The sequence below is a fragment of the Abramis brama genome (assembly GCF_963993115.1).
Source record: "Abramis brama genome assembly, chromosome: 17".
Taxonomy (NCBI): Eukaryota; Metazoa; Chordata; class Actinopteri; order Cypriniformes; family Leuciscidae; genus Abramis; species Abramis brama.
In genome coordinates this window covers 17,541,600-17,566,472 of record NC_139979.1, presented here as the reverse complement: position 1 = coordinate 17,566,472, position 24,873 = coordinate 17,541,600, and the positions used below count along the sequence as shown (strand labels likewise).

The following is a 24,873-nucleotide window of genomic DNA, read 5'->3' as shown; positions in this document are numbered from 1 at the left end:
AGGAGTAGAATATAGACATCTTTTAACATACATCTACTGAAATCACTTCACACTCCAGCACAGGTGGTGGCGGTATGCACCATTAAGTTGGTATGCGACCCGCCAATAAATCCATAGAAGAAGATGCTTAGCAATGAACCGAACCAGAGAACGTCTCAGTACACTACAATAGGACTTAATAGGGAGTGGGCAGGCTCTCCGTAGACGGGCTCTGACCGAACCTTGAAATGAACCATCACTTGCAACATTTATTTTTGTATTTTTCTATTTCTTTTTGGACTGACTTTAAAATAGACATGACAAAAAAATTAAACAGATGTCTTAATTTAGAACCTCATGACATTTTACTTTGTTTCCAAAACCCATATTTTTCTGGAAAACAAAATTATATAATTAATCTTTTAATTATTTTGGCGAAGTTTTATATTCACAAGACAAAAATAACTCAAAAGAAACCCTCCTATATTACCTTTTATAACACTGATCTCACAATATACTTAGAAACTCTTTCAAACATGAGATCACAAAACAAAAAGCTTCTAAAAACAATACAAATTTTAAAGCTTTTCAAATACATATAACTGCCCTGATATTATAAACTTTTATTTCTGTATTTATTATTATTTTTTATTTATTTTTTTATTATTATTTTTATGTACATTTATACTTTAGTTATTGTTGTTATTCTTTGGTTTATATATTTTGAATTGTATTTACAATGCCTTGTATTCATTTAGTTTTTTGTTGCATTGTACTTGAAATGTTGGCAATTTAACTAAAAAAACAAAACAAAACAAAAACATCACTTGCGCTGTAGGACTTTTATTTTGAAACTGAAAGTGATAACGTCGCATATGAAGATGTAAATGTGGCGCGCCAGTTCATACAGTTCAGTTGTACAGCTACAGTGTATTTTTTATAGAAGTATTGATTCTCTAGAAAGCGACAAGTATTGAAATGTGGAAACTGCAAACAACCGAAGCTGGAGGTAACGTTTTTTGTGCAAAATGACTCGTTTTTTCGGTGTTTTAGTGTACTACGGCAGTAACGTTAACGTTACTTAAAATCCAGACCAACTGCAAACCTTTCAAGCAATAAAATGGTTATGTAATATGTTGAAGTCTTCCTGTTTATGGGACGACCTCTAAAGACTTGTATACTGTCACGGATAGACATAGAGAGGCAGAGGCCATAATTATTGTGTAAAACTAAGGCTGTTATTAATGTTAAGACTTTCATTATGCTAACATCAAATTAACTAATCTAATTCTACAAGGTAAGGGTATTTTACTCATTGGATGTCCCATTAAAACAAACTGAAAAAACGTTTTTTTGGTAAAGTAAGTGGGAGTATTTAGCTTATTCCTGTTCACGATTGCTGATTTGTAGACAAGAATGTAGAGTTGAAATTGATCATTTTCTCAATAAGAAGTAGGAATAATTGATTTTTTTAGTGTGAATCAAGCAGTTACTTATTCAAAACGTGGCTCTGGGTTTCACAGCTGTCACAAATGTCACCACTTATATTTTTATGGTTATGATTTATATTAGACAGAGCAATCTTAATAATACATCAATAACAGACCCCTGAAATATTTTATGTATTTATAATATTTTATTTTATGAAATATTTATAAGCCTATGTGTACAGTGTACCAGACATCATCTTTCTGACTGCCATGAAAAATGTTGACATGAAATCAAGACAGTTTGCACTTTCACAAATGGACAACTATAGTTCAACACTTTTAGACCCTTCAAAAGTAAATAGTGGTTACAAATGTGATACATTTTTATTATTATTGTTTACAGACAAAGATTTTGTCATATAACAAGAGAAATTCCCCATGTTTCCAGTAATTGTTGTCTGGATAGCTTGGGATGCCTTAATTCACTTCTTTCCTTTCTGTTTCTGAAGGGGAATGTGTTGTTCTGCTCCCGGGTCAGGAGTATGTGGTCGGCCGTAAGAATTGTGAGATTCTGCTGTCCAATGATCAGTCCATCAGCCGTGTGCATGCCAACCTCACTGTCACTGAGCAGGTCAGTAACCCTGCTGTATAATGTTGACTAAAAAAACAAAGAGCTTCTTCAATGAAGAGATGTTTAAGCCCACTAATACTATGAATGCTTCTGTACACCCTCCTACTGTCATTCTTATACAGTATGTACCAAACCACAGTGAGAGGTGTGCTCAGATTGGAGAATATGAATAGCACTGCCTTTGACTTATATTGTCAAAAACATTATTTGCACTTTTCTTCAAACATGCAAAAGTCATCTTGGCTTTGTTTTTCCTTGGCTTTCTTAGTCTGTCCATACATATCTTAGGTTGCTTTATGAGATTGCCTCAAAGGCAACATTGTGGAAAGTTTTCACTAAGTAATCAAATTTTAATGTACTACTTATTGTTTTTGTGTGTGTGTGTGTGTGTTATTTTGCTAATTACTCAGCAGAACAGTAATCATGTGCATCATTATTTCCCTTAGTCATTCTTATTATGAATCCAGTTAGTCATTCTTGTTGTGGAGTCCTTATTTAAGTTCAGGATGCAATAAATTATATTTGTATATTACTAATAGCTTGTTGGAAAGTTTTAGGGAAAGAAAATTAAATGTACTGACTGTGAATACAACTAAAAATATAGATTTTTATTGCTAAATGCATTTAGAAATAAAATCTAGATTTTAAAAAGTACAGTAATTTGATATAGGTATTTTAAAATAGTCAAAAATGAAAAAAAGATGAAATTTCACGTCCATTTTAATTAATATACCGCTTTGATAGATCACTTGTCATCTTTTAAGGTATATGATAGTACCGCGGTATTGAATTACAATACCAAACCGTGTTGAAAATATAAGCAAACTTTAGTGCTGTCCTCTTAATAATCAGTTGAATACCTTTTTTTAAACTAACAAAAATAATATTTTCCAACCAACATTTAAATACAATAATAATACATTGTATGAAAATGTAAAAAGCAAACACTTGTAGATATGTACTTTTGATTGTGCTAGAGAAATTGCCAAGAAAAGCAATGTATTTGTGATAAAATATTCTATGGGTGTGCAACTCTCATTGCATGAATTCACATATTAATTTGTGGATGTGCTAAATTTTTCTATGACTTCACATTTTTTGATACGAGTGTGTGTTTTGCACCATATTCACTGCAGCAACTGTAGCAAAAATGGGAGCGTATGTGATTGTGATTCGAAGGATAGGATTTGTGCACCTGCAGTGCAGAATTTAAGAAGGTGTTGTGTTTGTTGGAGATGAAAAAAATCCAACAAAACTCCTAAAAGATTTTTCTCTGTGACTTTAAATTTATTGATAAATATGTGTGGCTATTCTCTACAACTTCAAATTCCAATCGTCATAGGTGTTCAGTTGTTTTGCTCCAAAAATACCTTCATAAGCCAGCTCTGGATTTGATAGTTAAGTGTATCATGTTTAACTTGAGATGGCGTTGCATTCTGTAAATGCGTGCTTGCAGGTGTCATGCCCTAGAGGGCCCCGTTTCCCTTACAACTGTATTTTAGATGGATTAGTTGACAGTAGTTTGAGGTAAATCTTGAGTCTAACAGATTACTTTCTTGTTTTTATACTGTTGGCAGGCAGTCACTCTGAAGGACAGCTCTAAATATGGCACTTTCGTCAATGGTGAGAAGCTTGAGACTGGCTCCACAAAGACCCTGCAGACAGGAGACAAAATCACATTTGGTGTCTTCCAGAGCAAGTTCAGGTTTGTATGTGACTATGCATTCCTTTGTGTATATAAGGATGCTTTAGTAGTGGCTGATAGTGGTAAAGGAATTGTTGAGCCAAAAAAAAAACAAAAAAAACAATTGACCCATATGGTGTTCCAAAAGCCTATGGTGTTCCGTCTGTGCACTACAATTGGAGAATCTCTGAATGCACTACAAATGGAGAACCAATTGACTGGTCACTTTTTCTCCCTTGTTGCTATAATGAATGACTATTGAAGCTTTCGAGCTTCAAAAAGAATTGTGAGATGTCTCTATTTGGCTGAGCAGTCGTTTGGGTGGCTCGCCAATGTATTCGAATTTTCTAATACATAAAATAAGTAACCTTGACCAGAGTTATTGTGGGGAAAATATGAGGCCAATTATAAGCACCCTGTTTCCCCACACAGTTTGGAGAAAGAGTGTATTGTGGTGTGTTCCTCGTGTCTCGATAACGAAGGGAAAGCCTCCCTATCTCAAGATGTGCATTCTATCGGAGGGCGACTTGTCAACTCCTGGACACTTGAATGCACGCATCTTGTCATGCCCACTGTAAAGGTCACCATTAAGGTAAGAAGGCCATTGACCTCTTAAAGGGATAGTTCACCAAAAAATTAAAAAATTCTGTCATCATTTACTCAGCCTCACGTTGTTCCAAACCTGTATAAATTTCTTTGGTCTGTTGAACATAAAAGAAAATATTTTGAAGAATGTGGGAAACTGAACAGTTTTGGGGCACCAATGACTTTTTTTCCTACTATGGAAGTCAATGGTGCCCCCGTTACAAACTTTCTTCAAAATATCTTCCCTTGTGTTCAGCAAAACAAAGAAATTTATACAGATTTGTAACAACCTGATGGTGAGTAAATGATTACAGAATTTTCATTTTGGGGTGAACTATAACTTTCAATCCTTGAGGGTTTATTCAGTTCCCTGGTAAACTTAAACATTCACTGAATCAATGTCTCTTTTGGCAGACGATCTGTGCGTTGCTGTGCTGTCGGTCTATAGTAAAGCCTGAATTCTTCAGTGCGTTTAGCAAGGCTGTGCAGCAGAAACTGCCACTGCCTAAAGCTGAGAGGTACAGAATGTTTCTTTTCTCTCTCGCTCACAGTTGCTTGTTCTTTTTCATTTAAATAGCTGTGACGCAATATTTTGAATAGACATTATAGATCAGATGTTGCTGTGTTTTGTGTTGATCAGATTTAGGCCTCCGATTGATGAGCCCAGCCTGGCTAAAGAGGACGTGGATCTGAGTGCACGACCTGAGAGAAAGAGCCTCTTCAAGGGGAAAACTTTTCTGTTTTTTAACTCTAAACAGGCAAGAGGGATTGTTTAACTACTACTAATATTATTAATGATACCATCACTGTAACTATTAACATTATATTATTATGACTGTTATACACTAGTATTCAAAGGGTTGTTTGGAGGGAGAGAAATTAAAACTTTTATTCAGCAAGGATGCAAAGAAATGAGATTTCCATTTCAAATAAATGCTGTTCTTTTGAACCTTCTATTTAAAGAATCCTGAAAATTCCTGATCACAAAATAAGCTTATTAGAATGATTTCTGAAGGATCATGTGACATTGATGACTGGAGATTAAATGCGAATAAGAGACTTTAACATAAAAAAGAAAGAAAAACATTTTCTGATTTTTTGAAGTTTACACAGAGATGATAATAGTATAGCTTTTAAACCTACTTAAAAGTTTGCAATCTCAGGCCACCAAAATGCTGTTGTCGTGTTAATGAACGGTCAGAATGCATTAAAAGTTTTATATATTTTATATACATTAAAAGCAGGATATATACAGTGGGGGAAATAATTATTTGATCCCCTGCTGATTTTGTAAGTTCGCCCACTTACAAAGAAATGAAGGGTCTATAATTTTTATGGTAGGGTTATTTTAATGGATAGAGATAGAATATCAACCAAAAAATCCAGAAAAAACACATTATATAAAGGTTATAAATTGATTTGCATTTCAGTGAGTGAAATAAGTATTTGATCCCCAAGCAAAACATGCCTTAGTACTTGTGGAGAAACCTTTGTTGGCAAGCACAGAGGTAAGATGTTTCTTGTAGTTGGTCACCAGTTTTGCACACATCTCAGGAGGGATTTTGGTTCACTCCTCTTTACAGATACTCTCTAAATCCTTAAGGTTTCTTGGCTGTCGCTTGGCAACTCAAATTTTCGGCTCCCTCCACAGATTTTCAGTAGGATTAAGGTTTGGAGACTGGCTAGGCCACTCCATTACCTTAATGTGCTTCTTCTTGAGCCACTCCTTTGTTGCCTTGGAGGTATGTTTTGGGTCATTGTCATCCTGGAGCCATCCACGACCCATCTTCAGTGTTCTGGCTGAAGGAAGGAGGTTCTCGTCCTGGATTTGACAGTACATGGCCCCGTCCATCAGCCCCTCAATACAGTGAAGTCGTCCTGTACCCTTAGCAGAGAAACAGCCCCAGAGCATAATGTTTCCACCTCCGTGCTTGACTGTAGGCATGGTGTTCTTGGGGTCATAGTCAACATTTCTCTCCCTCCAAACACGGCGAGTTGATGCCAAAGAGTTAGATTTTGGTCTCATCTGACCACAGAACTTCCTTCAAAGCCTTCTCTGAATTATTAGATGTTTTTTGGCAAACTTCAGACGGGCCTGTACATGTGCCTTCTTGAGCAGGGGGACCTTGCGGGTGCTGCAGGATTTTAATCCATTGTGGCGTAGTGTGTTACCAATGGTTTGCTTGGTGACTGTGGTCCCAACTGCCTTGAGATCATTAACAAGCTCCTCCCGTGTAGTTCTGGGCTGATCCCTCACCTTTCTCATGATCATCCTTACCCCATGAGACGAGATCTTGCATGGAGCTACAGACCGAGGGCGATTGATTTTTCATTTTGTATTTCTTCCATTTCTGAATAATCACACCAACAAGTCTTCTTCTCTCCAAGCTCTCTTCTTGGTGATGGTCTTGTAGCCCATTCCAGCCTTGTGCAGGTCCACAATCTGGTCCCTGACGTATGACAGCTCTTTGCTATTGCCCATGGTGGTGGAGAGGTTGGAATGGAAAATACATTCTGTGGACAGGTGTCCACTGACATAGGACATTAGGAGTACTTTCTTAAAGGGGTGGTATAATGCCTTTTTCACAAGATATATGTGTGTATGTGAAGTTTTAGCTCAAAATACCCCACAGATATTTTTATATAGCATGTTAAAGTTGTCACTTTTTGAGGATGAGCAAAAACGCACTGTTTTTGTGTCTGTCCCTTTAAATGCAAATGAGTTGCTGCTCCCAGCACAGAGGGCGGAGCTTCAACAGCTTGTTCTTAGCAGCTTTGATTACCTCACACACACATGCACTGAAAATTTCAAAAACTTTTAGCCTTTTATGTTCAAACCGGAGTCAGAAAGATGGAGAGACTCAAGAAGAAGTGACAACATGTAGACAACATTTCTGAATGGTTTGTAGATGAATTTATGTAGCTTATGTGTAGTTATCTGATTAGCATATTCTGTCTTGATAATCTATATATCGTGTTCCGGGGGCGGGGTTTATGTAAATTGTAGGGTTAGTGATGTCACTAACCCGGGAGGAATGTCGTGTAGTCTCTACCAGCCATTTGTTGTAGTCCTTAAAAAAAGCAATTTCTTTAAAAGCAAATATCTCCCTTTGCTTTGAACTTTGAGCGTCGTAACTTTGCAGATGTTGTTTATGCTCAAACAGCAACATTACACACTAATTAAAGTTAGAAAAGTGAAATCATAATCAACCACCCCTTTAAAGTGACAGGACTAATCTGTCCCTAATCTATAGACCCTTCAGTTCTTTGTATGTGGGCGAACTTACAACATCAGCAGGGGATCGATCAAATAATTATTTCCCCCACTGTATGCTGGTTTGGCTGCTGGCATCGCACTGGGATGTGGCCTATTTCACTAAATATGAGGCCAAAGGATTGTGATATTGTCTCACTTTCATGTTTCTTATCAGTTCACGTGGCCAGTTACTACATAAGAAAAAGAAGTTACCTTTATACCCAAGTCTGTGCAGAAGTCTTTTTTTCTTCCACAGACCACCCACAAATGCAGCAGCTGTGTGTCTTTAAGTATTTCCACTACCAGACCCTAAGACATCTTCATTTTTGTTAACTTACAAAAAGACTCCTTCATTTCTACTTCATTTCTCTATTATACTTCAATGCTGGAAAATATTGCCAGTTACAAGCACTCTGACCTTTCTTACCAATTTCATGTATTCTTTATCTCTGATCTTTTCTCTCTGAAAAATCTTAATTAATTAGGCTGTTATATACAGTGAAAGAAGTTGGATCATGTCACATAGGAGTTCCTCCCTGCTGTTCTGTATTAATCAGGAGGTGTAAAAGAGTGCTGATTAGCTCAGAGTAAGAGCAGACCATGTGACGTCGAACAGCTGGTATATTCTCTGTAGCCAGCAGGTTCGTTTGTGAGCGAATACCTGCTGATAGAGACTACAGCAGTGCAGTTTTTAACCTCTGGAGACCCAGAAAGAAAGTTTTTCCAAAAGTTCAAATTTAGTTTTTAGTATTTGGAACAGTGTTGTTATAATATTATTTACAAATATAGTATTATTTTCATTTTAGTTTTAGTTGTGTGCTGGTTTTCATTTTTATTTTCATTTATATTCCATTTCCTGTATAGTTTCAATTTATTTTATTTTATTTCAGTTTTTATTTTACTAATTTTAGTACATCAAGTTGGTAGTACAAAAAATGTTTTAATGTATAAATGTTTAAAGCATACAAATGTTACATTTCTTGTTGTTGTGGGACAAATTAAAAGGCCCATCCTGTTCTTTTTTAATATCTAGCAGGCATCAATTAGTCTTAATTTGCAGTTGAATTTTCTCTCTTGCAGGACATAGCTGTAATTAGGTTAAAACAATTTAGAAAATCCTTGTAATCCCATCTGAATTACAGTCAGTTTTTTATTGTTGTAGTCACTGATGTTTTGTGTATCTTTTCAGATGAAGCGTTTGAGTCTGGCAGTGAGTTGTGGAGGTGGGGTGTTTCAGCTTTTGGACGAGGGCTCTCTGCCCGTTTCACTCTTGGAGTCGAGCAGCACTTGTGTGGTTGACATGATATCGGGAAACTCCCAGGCTGTGATCCCTCCAAACTCCAAGAAGTGGGTGGATTCTGTGGCCCAGATTCTGAACAGGTGTGTGTGTGTATTTTTTGCTGATGCGCAGTATATGCTGTCTTGTTATTAGTTCAGACAATGTCTATAGCAGTTATTCTGTATATTGAGTTATATGATAAACCTGTTCCACCTACTGTTTCAAAAAAGAAAAAAATATAGTTTCCTGTTGTTTGTTGATTGATTCCATTTTGTATACTGTGCGTGTATTTGTTGTGTGTTTGTTTGTGCCAGAACACACATTCCTGCTCCATCATTTAAATTAATTATATAATAAAAAATATGTAATTTTGCATATATATTATTGCTTTACTGATTTTTGTAGTTCTACTCAGATAGCTCTAAATTATTTGTTTCTTTCTAATGTTTTGTCTAACAGAAACAGCTTGCGCTTTATCACAGAATCTGAGATCGGATTGGCTGCCATTCATGTCAATAATCAAACATATTGCAATCCCTGTTCTTCTATTCAATCTGGTGGGTTTACATACACTTACATACACATTTTTAGTTTTAGAACATTACTCTTTCTTAGAAGTGTTCGTTTCAGTATGACTGAATAATGTTGAATATGATGATGATTGATTGTACTTTTTTTTTATTGTGTGCATAATGGACCTTTCATGGCAGTGAATTTGAGAAGTGGACTTTCTGTTGGCCAAAAGGATTGGCTTCATGCACAAACTGACATATCAATAACAATTTCTCAACATTTCTTCACAGAATCCGTGAAAGTGAAGTCAGTCATTGCTGCAGCAACACTTTCTCAGAACACTGCTGTGGATGAGACGGCTCTCGCGGCACCTTCCCAGAATATCACAGCCTATGTGGTCAACACTGAGCTCTCTCAGGACCAGAGCAGGTAGAAGTCTGTGCCCTGAATCATACAGACTACCTGTGTCTTCTTCAAGAATAGAAATATAAAGCAAATTGGACCACCTAACATCTCCAGATCTGCGTAGGGTTGCACCAGCCATTCATAAGTTCTTTCTTAAATTGGAGCGTAAAGTCCACACTAGAGGCTTAGTAACTACTAGCTAATTTGTAACTTACTCTGTACTTTATTTGGTTGCACCATTTTTTCTTAAGGCAGAATGCAAGTAGTTGGTCGTAAGCGCTCCGTTATGTAATGGGTAGTTGCATAATTTGACGTTTATCCTTAATGATCCAACAGCAGCCTTCAAATACGTGAGCAGAAGTTGTGTTTAAACTTTAAAAGCTATGAATTTCACTTAATCCTTCATTCTTTCTTCTCTTGTCTTGCCTCACATTAAAATATGATACTATTTAATCATGAATAACATAATTGATATTTTTGTATATAAATAACATGAAACTGTGTTTAAAATGAATAAGGGTCAATAAATAAATACTGATACAAAGAAACGTTTGTAAATGTCAGCATTATCATATGCTGTATGTCTAAAGGATTCAAGACTTTTGGGTAAAACAAGAGCTTATTGATGCAAATCAGTCTGCTGTTTTATTCCAGCTGTTACTCCTGGTTGAAGGCTTCTGTAAATATTTTGTTTATTCATTGAGTTACATTTCAATTGGGCAACGTGAAAATATTTAGTAGTTTGTAAGTTGTAACTTAGTGTCCATTTAAGTCAAAACTAGACTAAGCTGTAACTTACTTTGCTGGTGCAACTGGCCCCTGAACCTCAGAACAATAACCTAACATTTTAAATGGTGTTCAATCCTTTTTGTGTTTTGAAATGAACTAGACTTTTACTTTAAGCAAATGACTTAACTTTTGGAAGTGAGACAACAAAACACAAATTATAGTGAAGAAAACAATCATTGTTAATTCATTGTTATGAGCTGATTACTCCATCTATCCAGTGTTGGTCCTTTTTTTAAATTATAATTATTGGATTTTTTTATTTTTATAAATAAACCAATCAATTCACAGTCTGCAGGCCAGAGTTCAAAAACCACTGTTGTACAGCACTTACAAATAATGATAATAAGAATTGTTAATATAAATCTGTCTTGTAAAGTAAGTCAATGTTCATATTTTCAGGATGGTTACAAGTGGAATGAGTGCAGTTGGTGAGACTCCTGAGAAGACACGTCCCACAAAGAAGGGCTCCACACTATCAGCAACCAATAAATCCTCATCCCTCAGCCCGGAACCTTCCACTTCCACTTCCCGCATCATCAGTGAGACGGTGAGGTCATCTGAGAGCTGCAACGTGGTTGAGCCTGAGCAGAGAATGGAGAAAGGTTCTGCTCCGTCAGGCAGGGGGCAAGTTGAATTGGAAGGTTCTGGGAAATCGACAGCACCTCCCAATGGCAGCACCACACTAAAACAGTCCCCCCAGAAACAGACAGCCCTCACAAACTTCTTCCAGCCTGCCGGCAAGAAAAGGCAAGTCTGATGCCACATCACATCACTAAAGCTACATTCACACTGAAAGCCTCAATGCTCAATTCAGATTCTTTTGCTGCCTGTTCACATTATCTTTTAAATATGGCTAATACCCATACCCCAAAGGACATTAACAAAGGCGTCATGCACCACGCTGTCATACGGAAGTAAACATGGAGGTTACTGAAGTCAGCATTTGCGCATTCATTTATAAGGTTATGTGCCGCGGAAGCCAGCGAATTTGGATGAGGAGAAGGAGAGTAGTTTTTTTGTGCAGTTTTGCTTGTATAGAGCTGTCACCATATTACTTATGAGTATAACAGCTCACCGTCCCTCCACTGACTAACTTCGCTGCCGTCTTCCATTTTCAAAGAACTACCGGTATGTAAAATCTTTGGAGTGATGTCCATCAGCTCAGAATTGTGACGAATGTCGATCAAGAGTAACATAAATGTTCTGATATGACTGTTCAGACTGAGGTCACATGGAAAAACATCTGACCTGTATCGGATCCACGTATTGAAGTGGCCCAAATCAGAATCGAAAGGATTCCAAGTGGTTTATGCTGTTCAAACTGTGATAAATAATCTGATCCGAGTCGCATGCGAGTAAAAAAAAATTGGATTTGTGCCACTTATGCCTGCAGTGTGAACGTAGCCATAGACATTTTAAAATAACTGTTTTCTATTTTAAGATATTTTAAAATTGAATTTATTCAAAGCTGGATTTTCAGATGCCATTACTTCAGTCTTCAGTCACATGATCCTTCAGAAATCATTCTAATATGCCGATTTGATGATGCTCAAGAAATATTTCTTATTAGTATCAATGTTGAAAAGCACACACACGTGAAGGACACACAAATGAAGTTAATACAGTTGCTTGCCTAGAATAAGTGATGTTCGTAGTGAAATTGAATTCATTTATTCGGTTTATGTTTTCATTTTTCTTTTTTTCTTTTACTTTTATGTTTGTGCTTTATCGATATGTAAAGTAATGAGACAGAAAATGCTGCATGTAGTCTAATAAATGTGATTAAAAGAAGTCACATGGCCTTAAGTACAACCAGCTAATGTGTCTCAACTGACCACTCATAATCAGATCACCCAGGATAGACATTAAAACCAGGTGTACAGGGTCATGTGACAGTGTTTTCATTTTGAAAGGTTGCATGATGTTTGAACTATTTTATGAATATGTTTTGTTTATGGTTGCAGGCCCCGTGAAGACTGTGCCAATTCTGTCCAGTCAGAGATCAAAATCTTCAGAAAAGACAGTGAAGATAAAAAAGACGAGGTCAAGCAAAATTCCTCTGCCAAAAACTCACATTCTGCCCAAAACCAACACAGCTCAGTGTTAAGATCTGATTTCAGTGCCAGTATGGGTCAGGCTTGTGGGTCCAGTCAAAGCACTGGCAGCAAAAAGAGGAAGGAACCAGAGCTAGACGTCCCATCAGGCCCGGAGGATCCTGAAGCAGATGCGGATTTAGAAATGTCACTTGAAGAGCTTGAATCCATAATGTCCGACGACATGGATCTGCCTCTGTGTGCTGCAGCTAATAAAAAACAACGTCTTGAGTCAGGACCGAACAGCACAATCAATAACCCACAATTGCCCAATCAGCAAGAGGGCACTGAGTCCAAAAGCAGAAATGGCACAAGGAACAACATTCAGAACTTGCAGTTGGACAGAACTGGCCCAGGTACAACAAATCAGGGCTCTGAGAGGCAGTCAAAGAGGTCACCCAATCAAACGCCAGATCTGACAGCACATAGGTCAGCAAACAAGGGGAAAAGACCAGAACCTGAAGAGGTCAAAAACGAGGAAGTGTCTTTTGTTGTGGTACGGAGACAGCCATCATTTGTTTCTTATAAATATCATTTCTGTTTTTATCTACTGAACAGCTAGTCCCATGTTTTTATTCTTTCTTTCAGAATTCAAGGACTCAAAATGGCATTTCTCAGCACAGTGAGACTGTTGCCAATCAGGAAATGCAGGTGAGAGGTTTAAATACAGACATTAGTTGTGAGTCGGTTTGACCTATGCTACCTAATAATATCTTTTCAGGGTTTCACAAAGGTCATGATCACAATGTTCACCCTGTTTTCCCTCAGAGTGTCTTGTAACATGTTGGTGTAATAAAATCTCTGTTGATCTGAAGGCCTCAACCTCCAAAACTGGATCTGAGAATGATGCTGAGCTGCCCAGGAGTCTCCTACAGGTTCAGTTTAAGTCCCTGACTGTGAGCACCTCCTCTTCCAGATCAAGACCTGGCCCACTACAGACCCGTGACCCCAATGACAAAAATGTCAAAAGGTTCCGCAAGGTCTGAGCGAGTGTCTCGTGCACGCTTCTGTAATATTATGGCAAAGTATCACAGTGTTTGTTTATCTGTGTATATGACCATTTAAATGGCTTCTGTGTGTGCATGTCTAGGCAAATGTCCCTGGATTTAATGGGCTGCCCAACATTATCGGAGGCTCGGATCTGGTGGCTCACAATCGCAGCAAGAACTCTGAACTGGAGGAATGGCTTAGACAGGCAACAGAGGTGAGAGACCACAGGAACAAGTACATGAGTGGCAACAAACCATGGGAAATGGGTGTTATACTTAGACTGTATTATATTTATGTTATTGCTTATTTTTGCTTGCATTGAAACAGTAGTAGGCATAATTTTTTTTTCCCAAAGTGCCTCTTGTGCAAAGCTTTATGCTTATATCATACTATATAAAATGCTATTTTATACAGATGACTGCCAGGGTGCGAAAGTTTTTTGTCATGAAATTACATTTTAATTTTCCTTGTTAATCACTGTGCCATACCCATTTATTAAGAAATGAATGCATTTGATGCAGTTGATCAAAAGTGACAGTAAAGACTTTTACATTAAATAAATTATGTTCTTTTGAACTGTCTATTCATCAAAGCATTAAAAAATGTATCGCAGTTTCCACAAAAATATGACCTGCTTTAAAAATATTAAGGATAAGGATCATGTGACACTAATGACTGCTGAAAATTCAGCTTTGCCATCACAAGAATAAGCTGCATTTTAAAATAGAAAACAATTTTTTTTTTAAATTGTAACAAGATTAAACATGAATAAGATTAAATCAATAAGATTAACTTCTGAATACCAGATTTCCTTACTGAACCCCACTGTATTTATGTGATCTTTTCCCCTAATGTTGTAGTTTGCGCATAACTATCACTGTGATTTGTGTGTGGAATATTAAGGACCCTGGATACCGAGTTAAACATCAACACTGATAGCAGTAACTTCTTTTTTTCTGACAACTAAAAGCAACAATAGCACAACAAACTGAGCTGTCATCCATTCACACAATCGCGCAGTGCAATGGATGTGAAACAGACTTAACCTGTTAAATTACATCCTTACTTTGGAGCACAAACGACACAAAATCACAGTCGCTAGTAGATATAAATGGTCATAAGCTGAAGCGCAAGTTTTTTTTAGCTTTCAATTGATGTGTATTTTGTCATGTTTAAACTAGTATGCATTTGTTAATTTATACAGTGAATGACAGTATACAGAAAGCAGTTTACAGGAGCATTTCTAGCTTCTAAATGACAGGCTGTGTGAATTAGAGGAAGGACTACCTCAAAATGTAGTTTCTTGGATTAGGGACTTCATCTAATTGAAATACATTCACCTTACTAGTGGTTGCCAAACCCTGACATATATTCTCTCTCTTTTAGGAGGAAAAACAGAATGAACGGGAGGAGATTTTGGGAGATGATTTGTTCAGGTATGCGGTCTATGTGCTTGTGCAGACAGTAGGGCATAAAAAATGGATATGGGGAGGGGCATAGATCAAACAGACAGAATCAAGTGAGTGACGTCAAGTGGGACGTGAGCAATTTTAGTGCTCTTTTTAACCCTGACTGAGATTGTCTGATCCCAGTCCATTTCTCACCCTCATGCAGACAATCGCCACCTGCCTAAACTAACACTACATTCAACAAGACACTGACCTCTGACCCCAGATATCAAGGATCACAATGAGACAATAACCTTTGTGTTGGCACACTATGGGCTTAGCCTGGGGTGGACTGGCTGAGACTGGTTCAAGCGACGGGATAGTGTTACGCACTGAGGCAGGCCGGCAGAACAGAGGTATTAGATCCGATTCCCAGTATTGTGCCCCGCTTTGAATCCTCTGTCAGACAGGCTCTCGGATATTTGGCGGTAGACTTCTACAGCTTTGACATACCTTTGAAAAACTTCACTCAACCGCAGCAAGTTTCTTTCGTAAAGTCATGCACCCTTTTTATGAACTGAATTCTTGAACTCATCAATTGTGTGTTCTGGCTGCTGATAACCTACCAGGTCTGATCCACCAGAGTCACAGCATCACGCATGAGTTCTTGAAGGGGGTGTTTTCTCCTTTTAGCAGATCCTTCATTTTTGCAGAGCACGCTTGGAAAGTATGACGTCAATGATTTCCCAACTGCTTTTAAGTCATTGTTCACAGTTGAGGTCACGCTGGGCTGTGATGACCCATTGATATTTCTAACAAGCTGCTGATTAAACACTAAGTGATTAGGATTCAGTTAGTGGTCAGTGTCTTGAGATTATTTCTTTAGTAGATTCACTCATATCATGTATATATATATGGAATGCAAATAATTGGCATAACTTTACTTTCAGATATTGGCATAGACTTTGTCCGCACACAACTGAAACGTTGCCACCATCTTGTGTCTTAAGGCCCGGGTATACTTAATTTTCTGCGTTCCGCTCCGTGCGCAAGCCTTTCAAAGTATGCTTCTTTGGTCGAGCCTTTAGGCTCGCATCTTCTTGGAGAAAGAAGGGTTAGGCCTTGTCAGGCACAGAATTGTTGCCTGGAGACTGAACCTGGCTAACGGGGGACTTTCAAGTGGTGCCATTTCTCCTGCCAAAGCAGAAAAACCCACACTCGCGCCCTCAAATATACACACAGTCACGGCTGTGTGGTTGTGTCCAACACAACTGTTTGATCTCTGAATCTACTCAGCCAGTCATGCATAGGGTGGGAACATCACACAGAAAATAAAAAGAATGAAAGGAAAACAGCACCTCTGTTTTTCTAACATCTGCTCCAGCTCCCTCCCCCAGGCTAATGAAGTGTCCCAGACATGTTTTATGGAAGGGGATGTCTGGTTTGATGACTTTTAAATAATGTCTGATTTTTACTGCATACCAGTTAATATCAATTTGCTCAGTTATTCAATCATTTAGACATCAGTTACTAATTGTCACCGTTGGGCAGGAATGTTAAAAGCCTTTGTGGGAATGATGGTTGGACTGTATAAGTTACTTGCTTTTGTGTTGAATCTGTTTTGTTTTTCTCTTTTTCTCTCAGGTACAACCCTAAACCTGCAAAGAAAAGATAATAATGTTCATAATGTGGTAAATATCTGTGATAAGATTGCCAAGCAAAACACATTTCCATTTTCATTAGAGATTTATTTGTCTATAATAAAAATACTGTGTACAAAACTTATGTAATAAATGTTGAAGTTTTACAAAATTGAGCAGTTGTATTTACCCTCCTTGTGAAGAAGCTTCAATCATTCTGCACTGAATTAAATGACTTTCTTATTTCTTACAGCTCAGATTTGTCTTATGCTTTTGATTCCTTCAAGTGTACCTTCATGTCTTTTGATGAAATATGCTGTCTAAACTTTCACTCCACACAAGGATACCCTCAGCAATCTAAACTAACAGTATGAATGGCTGAGGTGAAAACGTAATGCTTTAGAAGTTATTATTATTTCAAAGCAATAAAACATTTATTTGGCACTATAGATAAGTATGAAATAAAACATTTCACTAGTATTCAGTACTGTGAAATACCTTATTGAGGGGTCAAAACCTGTTGCAAATCTCTAAAACATCTCACATTGGATTAATCTGAATTCTCTGATCAGAAAATCCTTATTTAACTATTTTACTTATAAAATACCTTAGGGACTGAGACAGAACATGGTTACTATAAATTACAATGTACTGTAGGTTTGGCACTTGTTAAAAGAGTAAAGTTGGTTTGGATCTTGTCTGATAGAAAAGATACACATAGTCCAGGTCTTACAATATGGCCTCCTAGTTTTTTTTTTTCTTTTAGCAGTAATCCTTCTGAATACCAAACTTGTCCAGATCAACTTGTGGCTCTGTTGCTGTAGACTCCTCCTTGTCTCATATGCTGCATTCACACTGACAGCAAATAAATCACTGAAGATCGCTGAGTCTCTGAGCCTTTGGTGTCTAGTAGGAATTCCTACTCTGCCTTTATATCCAACTCAGGCTGCTTCTCTTTGCTCTGCTCAACCTTGTCACTTCTCAACAGCAACAGTCTGTAGCTTGTAACGCCAACTATGAATGATGTTCAGTTGCTTTGCCGCTACAAATCGCCGTCAGTGTGAACAGCCCTTTAGGCACTTTGATCATTAAATGAGAGATAATGATCTGTGATGTAATGTAAGAGCAGATTACTAAGAACAGATTAACAATTACAGATTACTAATTACAAATAACAAGGCAACTGACAGCAACAAGAGGTAAAGCGTACTCCATCTAGACTTTAAATGACACTGACATATTGGCATACATTACTGTATTTCTGACCAAAAAAAAAAAAAAAAAAAATGCTTTTGTAAGAGTCCACATGAGACTCCATTGGGAAAAGAGTAGTTTCTCCTAGCTTCTGCTCATTTTTATGAATGTACTTTATTTTAGGAGTGGAAGGAAAGTTGAAGTTTCATTAGTATTCACTGCATACATACAAAGATGAGATGTATCCCAAGATGACTACTGTCATGAAACACCTTCTCTTGGAGCCTTAGACAAATCCTCTTCCTCCGCCTCCACTTCCTTCTCTTCCCCGTCCTCCACACCCTCCTTCATCAGCGATCAATTTCCTGTTTTTCTTCATCCTCTGTTTCAGTCTCTTGAGCAAACAGCTAGCAATGCCAAGAGCGCCACCCTTCAAGAAGCGTACAAAGTTGTCACCAACAAGGGGTCCCATGGCAAAGAGCCCAGGCTCAGCATTGCACTCAAAGGTGTAAGGGTTTATGTCGACAGGATTCTGTCTGCAGGAGATTGGCCTACTGGGATCCAAGCCAAGGTACTGTCCTTGGTCCTTCAAGAAAAACAAGTTGGGATAGGTCCCGATCAGAACTAGCACCATTGAGACTTTGAAGACTCTAAGGACACCATTGGATCCCTTCATCACACAGTGCATGTCGGGCTGGAAGGAGAGCACACAGTGCTCAGGGAAGCTGGTGTAGTCAGGAAACAAAGATGGACTAGGATCTGTTGGATTGGCAACAGGGGATGCTGGGTAAATTTGGGAACACATCATGTGGTAGACCCTGTGATATTCAGGGTAAAGTGTCTTTGGCAACTGTTTAAAGATGAGACCTGGGTCATCAGTGCGCTTTCGGAATGCATGCAACACAGAGACCCTATGGTTCAGGGCACACAGCACTGCGTCGGCTGCGCTTAGCCCCGCCCCCACTACCAGCACAGGGTCAGAGGAAGAGCCCAGTTTGCCGTGACAGCTGACAGCCACCCCAAGGTCACGCACACTGTGAAACACATAAGGGAGATCCTCCCCCTCTACTCCCAATCGAGCTGGAGAGTCAGATGCTCCTGTTGCTAAGACAACATTCTCGGCAAATAAGCTAAAAGGGACATGAGTGTCACCTTGGAACTGTTGGTAGCCCCTGACCTCCCAGAGGCCCTGTGAAAGCCCTTGGGACACCCCAGTAGTCTCTTTCATTCCTTCTTTGCCTCTTTTATCTTCATCTTCCTCCCCAATCTCTCCCCTTCTAATGCTATTCTCCATTCCAGTTTGTAACTCATTACTAAACCCATTTACCACTCCATTCTGACCGTTCTCTGTGCTGTTCTTATTGCAATAATCAAACCCATTTTTCACACCATTCAATTGACCATTCACAGTGTCCTTTTCATTCCCAATACTGTTTTCCTGACTGCGGTGAAGTTTTTGAACAGAGGTGACATAGGTATTGTCCACAAAGTTCTTCTGGAGACCCATGAGCTTGACATAATTTTTGTAGTAGGAGGAGATCTCATCTGGAGTGGCTCGATCATTGGACACCACCCTGTGAGAAAATCACACAGATATACAAAGTAACCCATCAATCTCAGAACCTACTAAAACATTAAAGAAATTAGACCATATTTCTGTTTGATAAGACCCGTAATATCTTCTTGAAATCCTTGAGAAATACTTATGCAGAGATGTCCAATCCTGCTCCTGGAGGCCCACCTTCCTGCAGAGCTTAGCTTCAACCTGTTCCAACATACCTGCCTGGAAATTTCTAGTAATAGTGAAGAAACTTGACAAGCTGGTTCAGGTGTGTTTAATTAGGGTTGTAACTAAACTTTGCAGTAAGGTGGTTCTCCAGGAGTGGGACTTGATATCCCTGTACTAATGGAAGCTGCCTTAATCATGTATGCAGTTCTCCTCCATGGTGCATACTTCCGTTTGCCCGGAGTCAAATCTCTGTAGTTGACTCCTGGTAACTCCATCCATATACCAAGACTAATGGTCAGCATCGAACCTTCCATTGCCTAGGAGACCAGAAGGACAAAGTTTGTCAATGAAGGACATTTAGACAAAAATATCTGTCCAGGTTTTCTTCACATTATGTAAGACGTATTGGGTAACTAGCATGACAAAACTTATTTATTTTTTCAATTAATAATTTTTTTCAGCTCAGGCAGTTGTAAGTGAAAAGCATAAACCCTACTATTACAAAAGGATCACTCACGTGCCATGCACCGCCAGGTGTAGCTTTGCCCAAGACCAGATGAGGAATGTGATGTTTCTTTTCCAGCCTCCACTGCAGTACAGATGGGAACTCAAAGCCCAAATCTGCATTTGGATGGAGGAGTGTGTCTAAGAGCACTGCCACAGGGTTTCCTGAACGCCCCTCTAAACCTTCGCAAAGATACTCCAAATCCTACAAAAAGACATACCGGGCAATAGGTTTATTGCACAGTTGACTAACATTTTTGATTGTTTACATTGTTCACAATTTTCTAAGTTAAACTACTACACAACCTGTTTCATCACTCATTTTTTTACCTGTTCAGTGATGGGAAGATGCTTGGCTTCCTGTAGTTTACGAAAGAGGATGGGGCTTGGGTGCACAGCCATGGGATCTAAATAAGGAGTATACCCATTCAGAAGGTATGACAAGCATATGCCGGAAGGGCCATTACCTGTGAAGGGGAGACGGGAGAGAAGGTAACTATGAAATGTTATATTTGAGTGCATCTTTTATTCTTTAAATATATAATATTATTCTGAAATATTTCTTTACATCCATACTAACTAAGAGCCATCACTATTGGTTGATGCTGTAAACACCTGTCTTTCATTATTGATGAATCTGATAATGTTTGCTCCTTGATGACTCACCAATGATGACTACTGGCACAGTTCGAGTACAGTCCCTCGGCACGGAACTTTCTTCCAGCAGAGGCATAGTGGTAGCCAGAATTAGAGCTGGCACTGATAAACACAAAAAAGACATCTGTCAATCAACATCAAATGGATCCTGGCTGCAACATCTTAGAATGTTACAGTAATGCCATATATGTGGATATTTGCTAAAACAGCCTTTGTATAGAAACCATTCAACTTTAAAATATTACCTTATAGTGTTGTGATGTTTGCATATTATTACTCGCAGTGAATATCTGAAATTGATTAGCCTAATGCACAACAAATACATGGTAACCAACTTGTGATAGCCTGTAAATTCTATTCTAAATATTTTATCCTGTCTATTGTTGTTTTTGTTTTAAGCTTTAGAGTGATTGCTGATGCAATTTTAGAGTGTACACAAGTCTATTTTGATGGGTTGCATATTTACTTGGATTTACAAGCTATTTCTTTTCCACATGAGAGCTTAAAATGTATGAAAGTTTTTTAACCATAGAACCAAATTTACAGCAATATCTTATATGCAAAAGGTTCTAATAACAAAAATGTCATCAACTATGTACGCAAAGATGGCCTTGCTCAAACACTCTACCCTGCTGAGCTAATGCTAGCATTAGCACTGCTTCCTGACAAAAGCAAATCATAATCAGTTTCACAGAGTGAGGCAGTGTTTACACCTGATTACACCTCAATTTGGCCTGTAATCCATGCTGCCCACGTTTATGTTTTTCAAAAAAGTGGGCTTGGCATGCTGACAGGCGGCACATCGCAGCCACCCGTCACAACCTTTTTCTTTGACCCTGGTTGTTTACTCTTTTCAGAGAGAGTGCGTGGGATTCCAGGCATAACCGGGTGTGAGAATGGCGGGACAGGGTGTGTAAAGGGCGGAGGGAAGCATTGGCAGGGTTTGGAACTGGCATTTCCACCCCACTGCCCCATTTAACAGTCTCCTGACCACATTCACAAGGGGTACTCACATGGGCTGACCAGCCCCTTGTTTTTTTCACACTCCTTTGTCTCTGTTTTCAAAAAAGATTCAATCCTCATAACATGTATTGCACTGCTCTCTCTAGAATACTTGATTCTGACAGGTCAATCAAAGAATTCAGATGTCAAATATTTCTGAATAATGAGTGCTGTCCAGGAAAAAAAAACACCATAATTGACCGCTCATGCAGAAAACCAAATGTTTACTATAGCTGTGCTCATGTTCTGATCTTTTGGAGTATTTTTTTTTTTTTTTTTTTCAGTTATAAATCCCTTATATATTTAACAAAGCCAGTGCCAAGCCAATACCAGTTTTGAATGTGCCAGCTGCATTAAACTGTTGATAATAAGTAAAGTCAATAGAATTGTATGCTGCTGTTTTGTGAACACACAGTTCTTTTCCCATTGACATTAGACATTCAAATCTCCATATTCAAGTTGTTTAAATTCTTAAGACCTGGTATCTGGTATCATATGATGGGAAACCAAAACATCAGACATGGCAGGGCACACTATTCTTAATAAGCATCTTATAACTGAAAGTACATTAAAAGTATGAAGAAAGTTGTACAGCTAGTGTCATGTCTGTGTGTGCCATCTAGACAGGCTATCAGTGAGTTTAAAGCTTAGACTGGAATCTAGATTGTGTGTGAGTATTGTATACATGCGTGCACGTGTCTGTGAAAGCACGTGTGTATGCTGTTGTGTATAAGTTTATACGCCCCTAAAAGAGTAGATGCACACTGAAAAGACTGGCAAATTAGGCAATAAAACAATTTCATTTAGAACAGTTTGAACAGTTCGGACAACAATCATTTCAGATATTAACTAATGGAGTGACAATGTTTACATGTTTACTTTCTCTAAATAACTACATTATAAATAACGTTCCTGTTAAAAATAATAATATGCTACATAGCCTCTGTTTTTGTCTTCATGACCAATAATTGGCCATGAAGACAAAAACAGAGGCTGTAGCATATAATTTATTTTTTAACAGGACGTTATTTATAATTCTGAGTAACGTTACCAAACACCTTCCTTTAGAGCACGTAACAGCACAGGAATGGGAGTTGTTTTAATCTTTCGTTGAAGAAACTTAATTTCAGCTAGAGATACAATTACACTGACTGTAACTTTAAGCAGCGGGTCTACGACTAAAATGCGTGTCAAAACATCAGAAGCGAATTATGATGTTTGATATTTTCTGCATAATTAAGGTCACATTTCATTCGCAGACTACTGTTCGGAATGGTAATAATGACGTTTCTATTGTGATTTTCTTACCTCCAAGCGAACAATCTTCAGAATCTTTGTTTTTTTGGATTCGCGTATCTCTAGAAGGCTCGGGATGCTGCACGCGGTATAAATAGTCCGTATCCCTAGTGGGAGGTTCCAAGCCAAGTCACCGGATGACATGGACGAATGATTTCCTAAAGATGCAGATGCTGCTGACTGTTTTCTGGGAAAGCGCCTGATAACTAAGACGTATGATGATAGTGAACAATATTTTAAAAAGACATAGCACGTCGCTGAAGTGCGTTACTCCAGAGTTGCAGCACGGAAAAGCTGCCAGGCGTCAGTCACCATCCAGTATTATCTGCTCCTCGTGCCGCACCGGCAGACATGTAGAGCGAGCCCAGATACGCGGAGTCTGCCTCGCGCACATGGCATCAGTGAAATAACAGTACTTTTTCCCGTTAAACGGGAGGAATCTCAATCGATCATTACTCGATGCGCGCGTCATGTTTGCAGCCCATGTAAAAAAAAAAAGAAAAGAAAAAAAAAGCCAGTGTTTCTTTAGCAAAATAGCCAATATGTTTTTTTTTCTTCTTTTATTCAATATCCTTTTTGTGTTTTATCTCAGTAGCCTACATGTGTGAGTATTGATGGGTTTTTAATTCTAAAACGAAATTTGGGATATTTTAATAAAATTAAAGAATTCTACTGTAGGCCTAGCATACGTCAACATTGCGTGGTTTTATTGCCCTCCTTAGCGCTTTCTAGTTTGAGTCAAACGTTGCTTCAGTCATTAAATGACTCTCATACGTAACAAAGCTGCTTATTAATTAGGTCGGCTAGGAAGTGCGTTACTACTTCGATGAAACTATCTTGTAAGAGGTTACAGGACAGTTCGGGGGATCGTCAGAACGCGTCACTGATGACACTGATGGCTTAAGTTCATGTTGGCCGAAGTGTTTCCTAAACTAATTTACATTAGCCTATGTTATGTAACCTCACAGCCCTAATCAGTAAGGCTCAACCCTTTCGCGAACACCAACCAAAACGGTGTTCCTCCTCATTACTCATACTGTATTAGACTGGATGTAATATCATGACTCAATAGTTAAAACAATATGGTGAAAAACAGACTCAATAAAGTATTCTCACTTAAGTAGGCTATATTCTGCTACGAGTGTCATCATCCATGAACTGTAAAAATTTAATGCATTATTTTTTTGTCTTTTTTTATAAGGGGATCCGGAAAAAAATATTTTAGTCATCTATTAGTTATTTTCATTTATTAGTTTATTTCCGTACGTTTAACTGACAGGACATAACCATTGATATAGCCAACTATTTTGTTTTTGTATTAATATTTTGAATTAATTTATATATATATATACAGTGGTGTGAAAAAGTGTTTGCCCCCTTGGTAAATATGATCAAATATGGCTGTAAAAAATAAATCTGCACATTATGAAATAAATGTTTTTCTCCAAAACACGTTGGGAACAATTGTTTGCCCCCTTTTATCTGACCATAGAACATTTGAAAAGTAACTGACACTACTGGAACTTCAAACGGGATGGGTTCTATGGTCAGATGAAACAAAAACATTAGCTTTTTTGGCAGCAAACACTTAAGATGGGTCTGTATCTTTAATGCTGTGGGCCTAATTTTCTGCCAGAGGTCCTGGACATCTTGTTCAGATACATGGCATCACGGATTCGATCAAATACCAACAGATAAAAAATCTAAACCTGACAGCCTGTGCTAGAAATCTTATAACGGAGAACAGGATGGAGAGATTCTGTATGGAGGAATGGTCTCTGATCTCTTGTCAGGTGTTCTCCAAACTCATCAGGCATTATAGGAGAAAA

General features: G+C 38.2%; 2 protein-coding genes across 2 annotated transcripts; one reads left to right on the top strand and one right to left on the bottom strand.

Annotated features, from left to right (window-relative positions):
* Window positions 1-829: 829 nt before the first annotated feature.
* Window positions 830-16,921, top strand: nbn (nibrin). Its single transcript, XM_084089356.1, has 16 exons — window positions 830-988; window positions 1,919-2,040; window positions 3,618-3,745; window positions 4,157-4,316; window positions 4,724-4,827; window positions 4,950-5,067; window positions 8,755-8,945; window positions 9,304-9,401; window positions 9,648-9,786; window positions 10,951-11,298; window positions 12,516-13,140; window positions 13,233-13,295; window positions 13,460-13,624; window positions 13,735-13,848; window positions 15,021-15,070; window positions 16,667-16,921. The coding sequence occupies exons 1-16, from the start codon at window positions 958-960 to the stop codon at window positions 16,695-16,697; spliced, it is 2,487 nt and encodes an 828-aa protein (XP_083945482.1). The 5' UTR covers window positions 830-957; the 3' UTR covers window positions 16,698-16,921.
* Window positions 16,766-23,302, bottom strand: osgin2 (oxidative stress induced growth inhibitor family member 2). Its single transcript, XM_084089357.1, is given in 7 exon segments — window positions 16,766-19,430; window positions 19,811-19,902; window positions 20,103-20,294; window positions 20,420-20,556; window positions 20,756-20,848; window positions 23,057-23,077; window positions 23,080-23,302. Coding segments are annotated over 7 exon segments (1,932 nt in total). The 5' UTR covers window positions 23,189-23,302; the 3' UTR covers window positions 16,766-18,142.
* Between the last annotated feature and the right edge of the window lie 1,571 nt (window positions 23,303-24,873).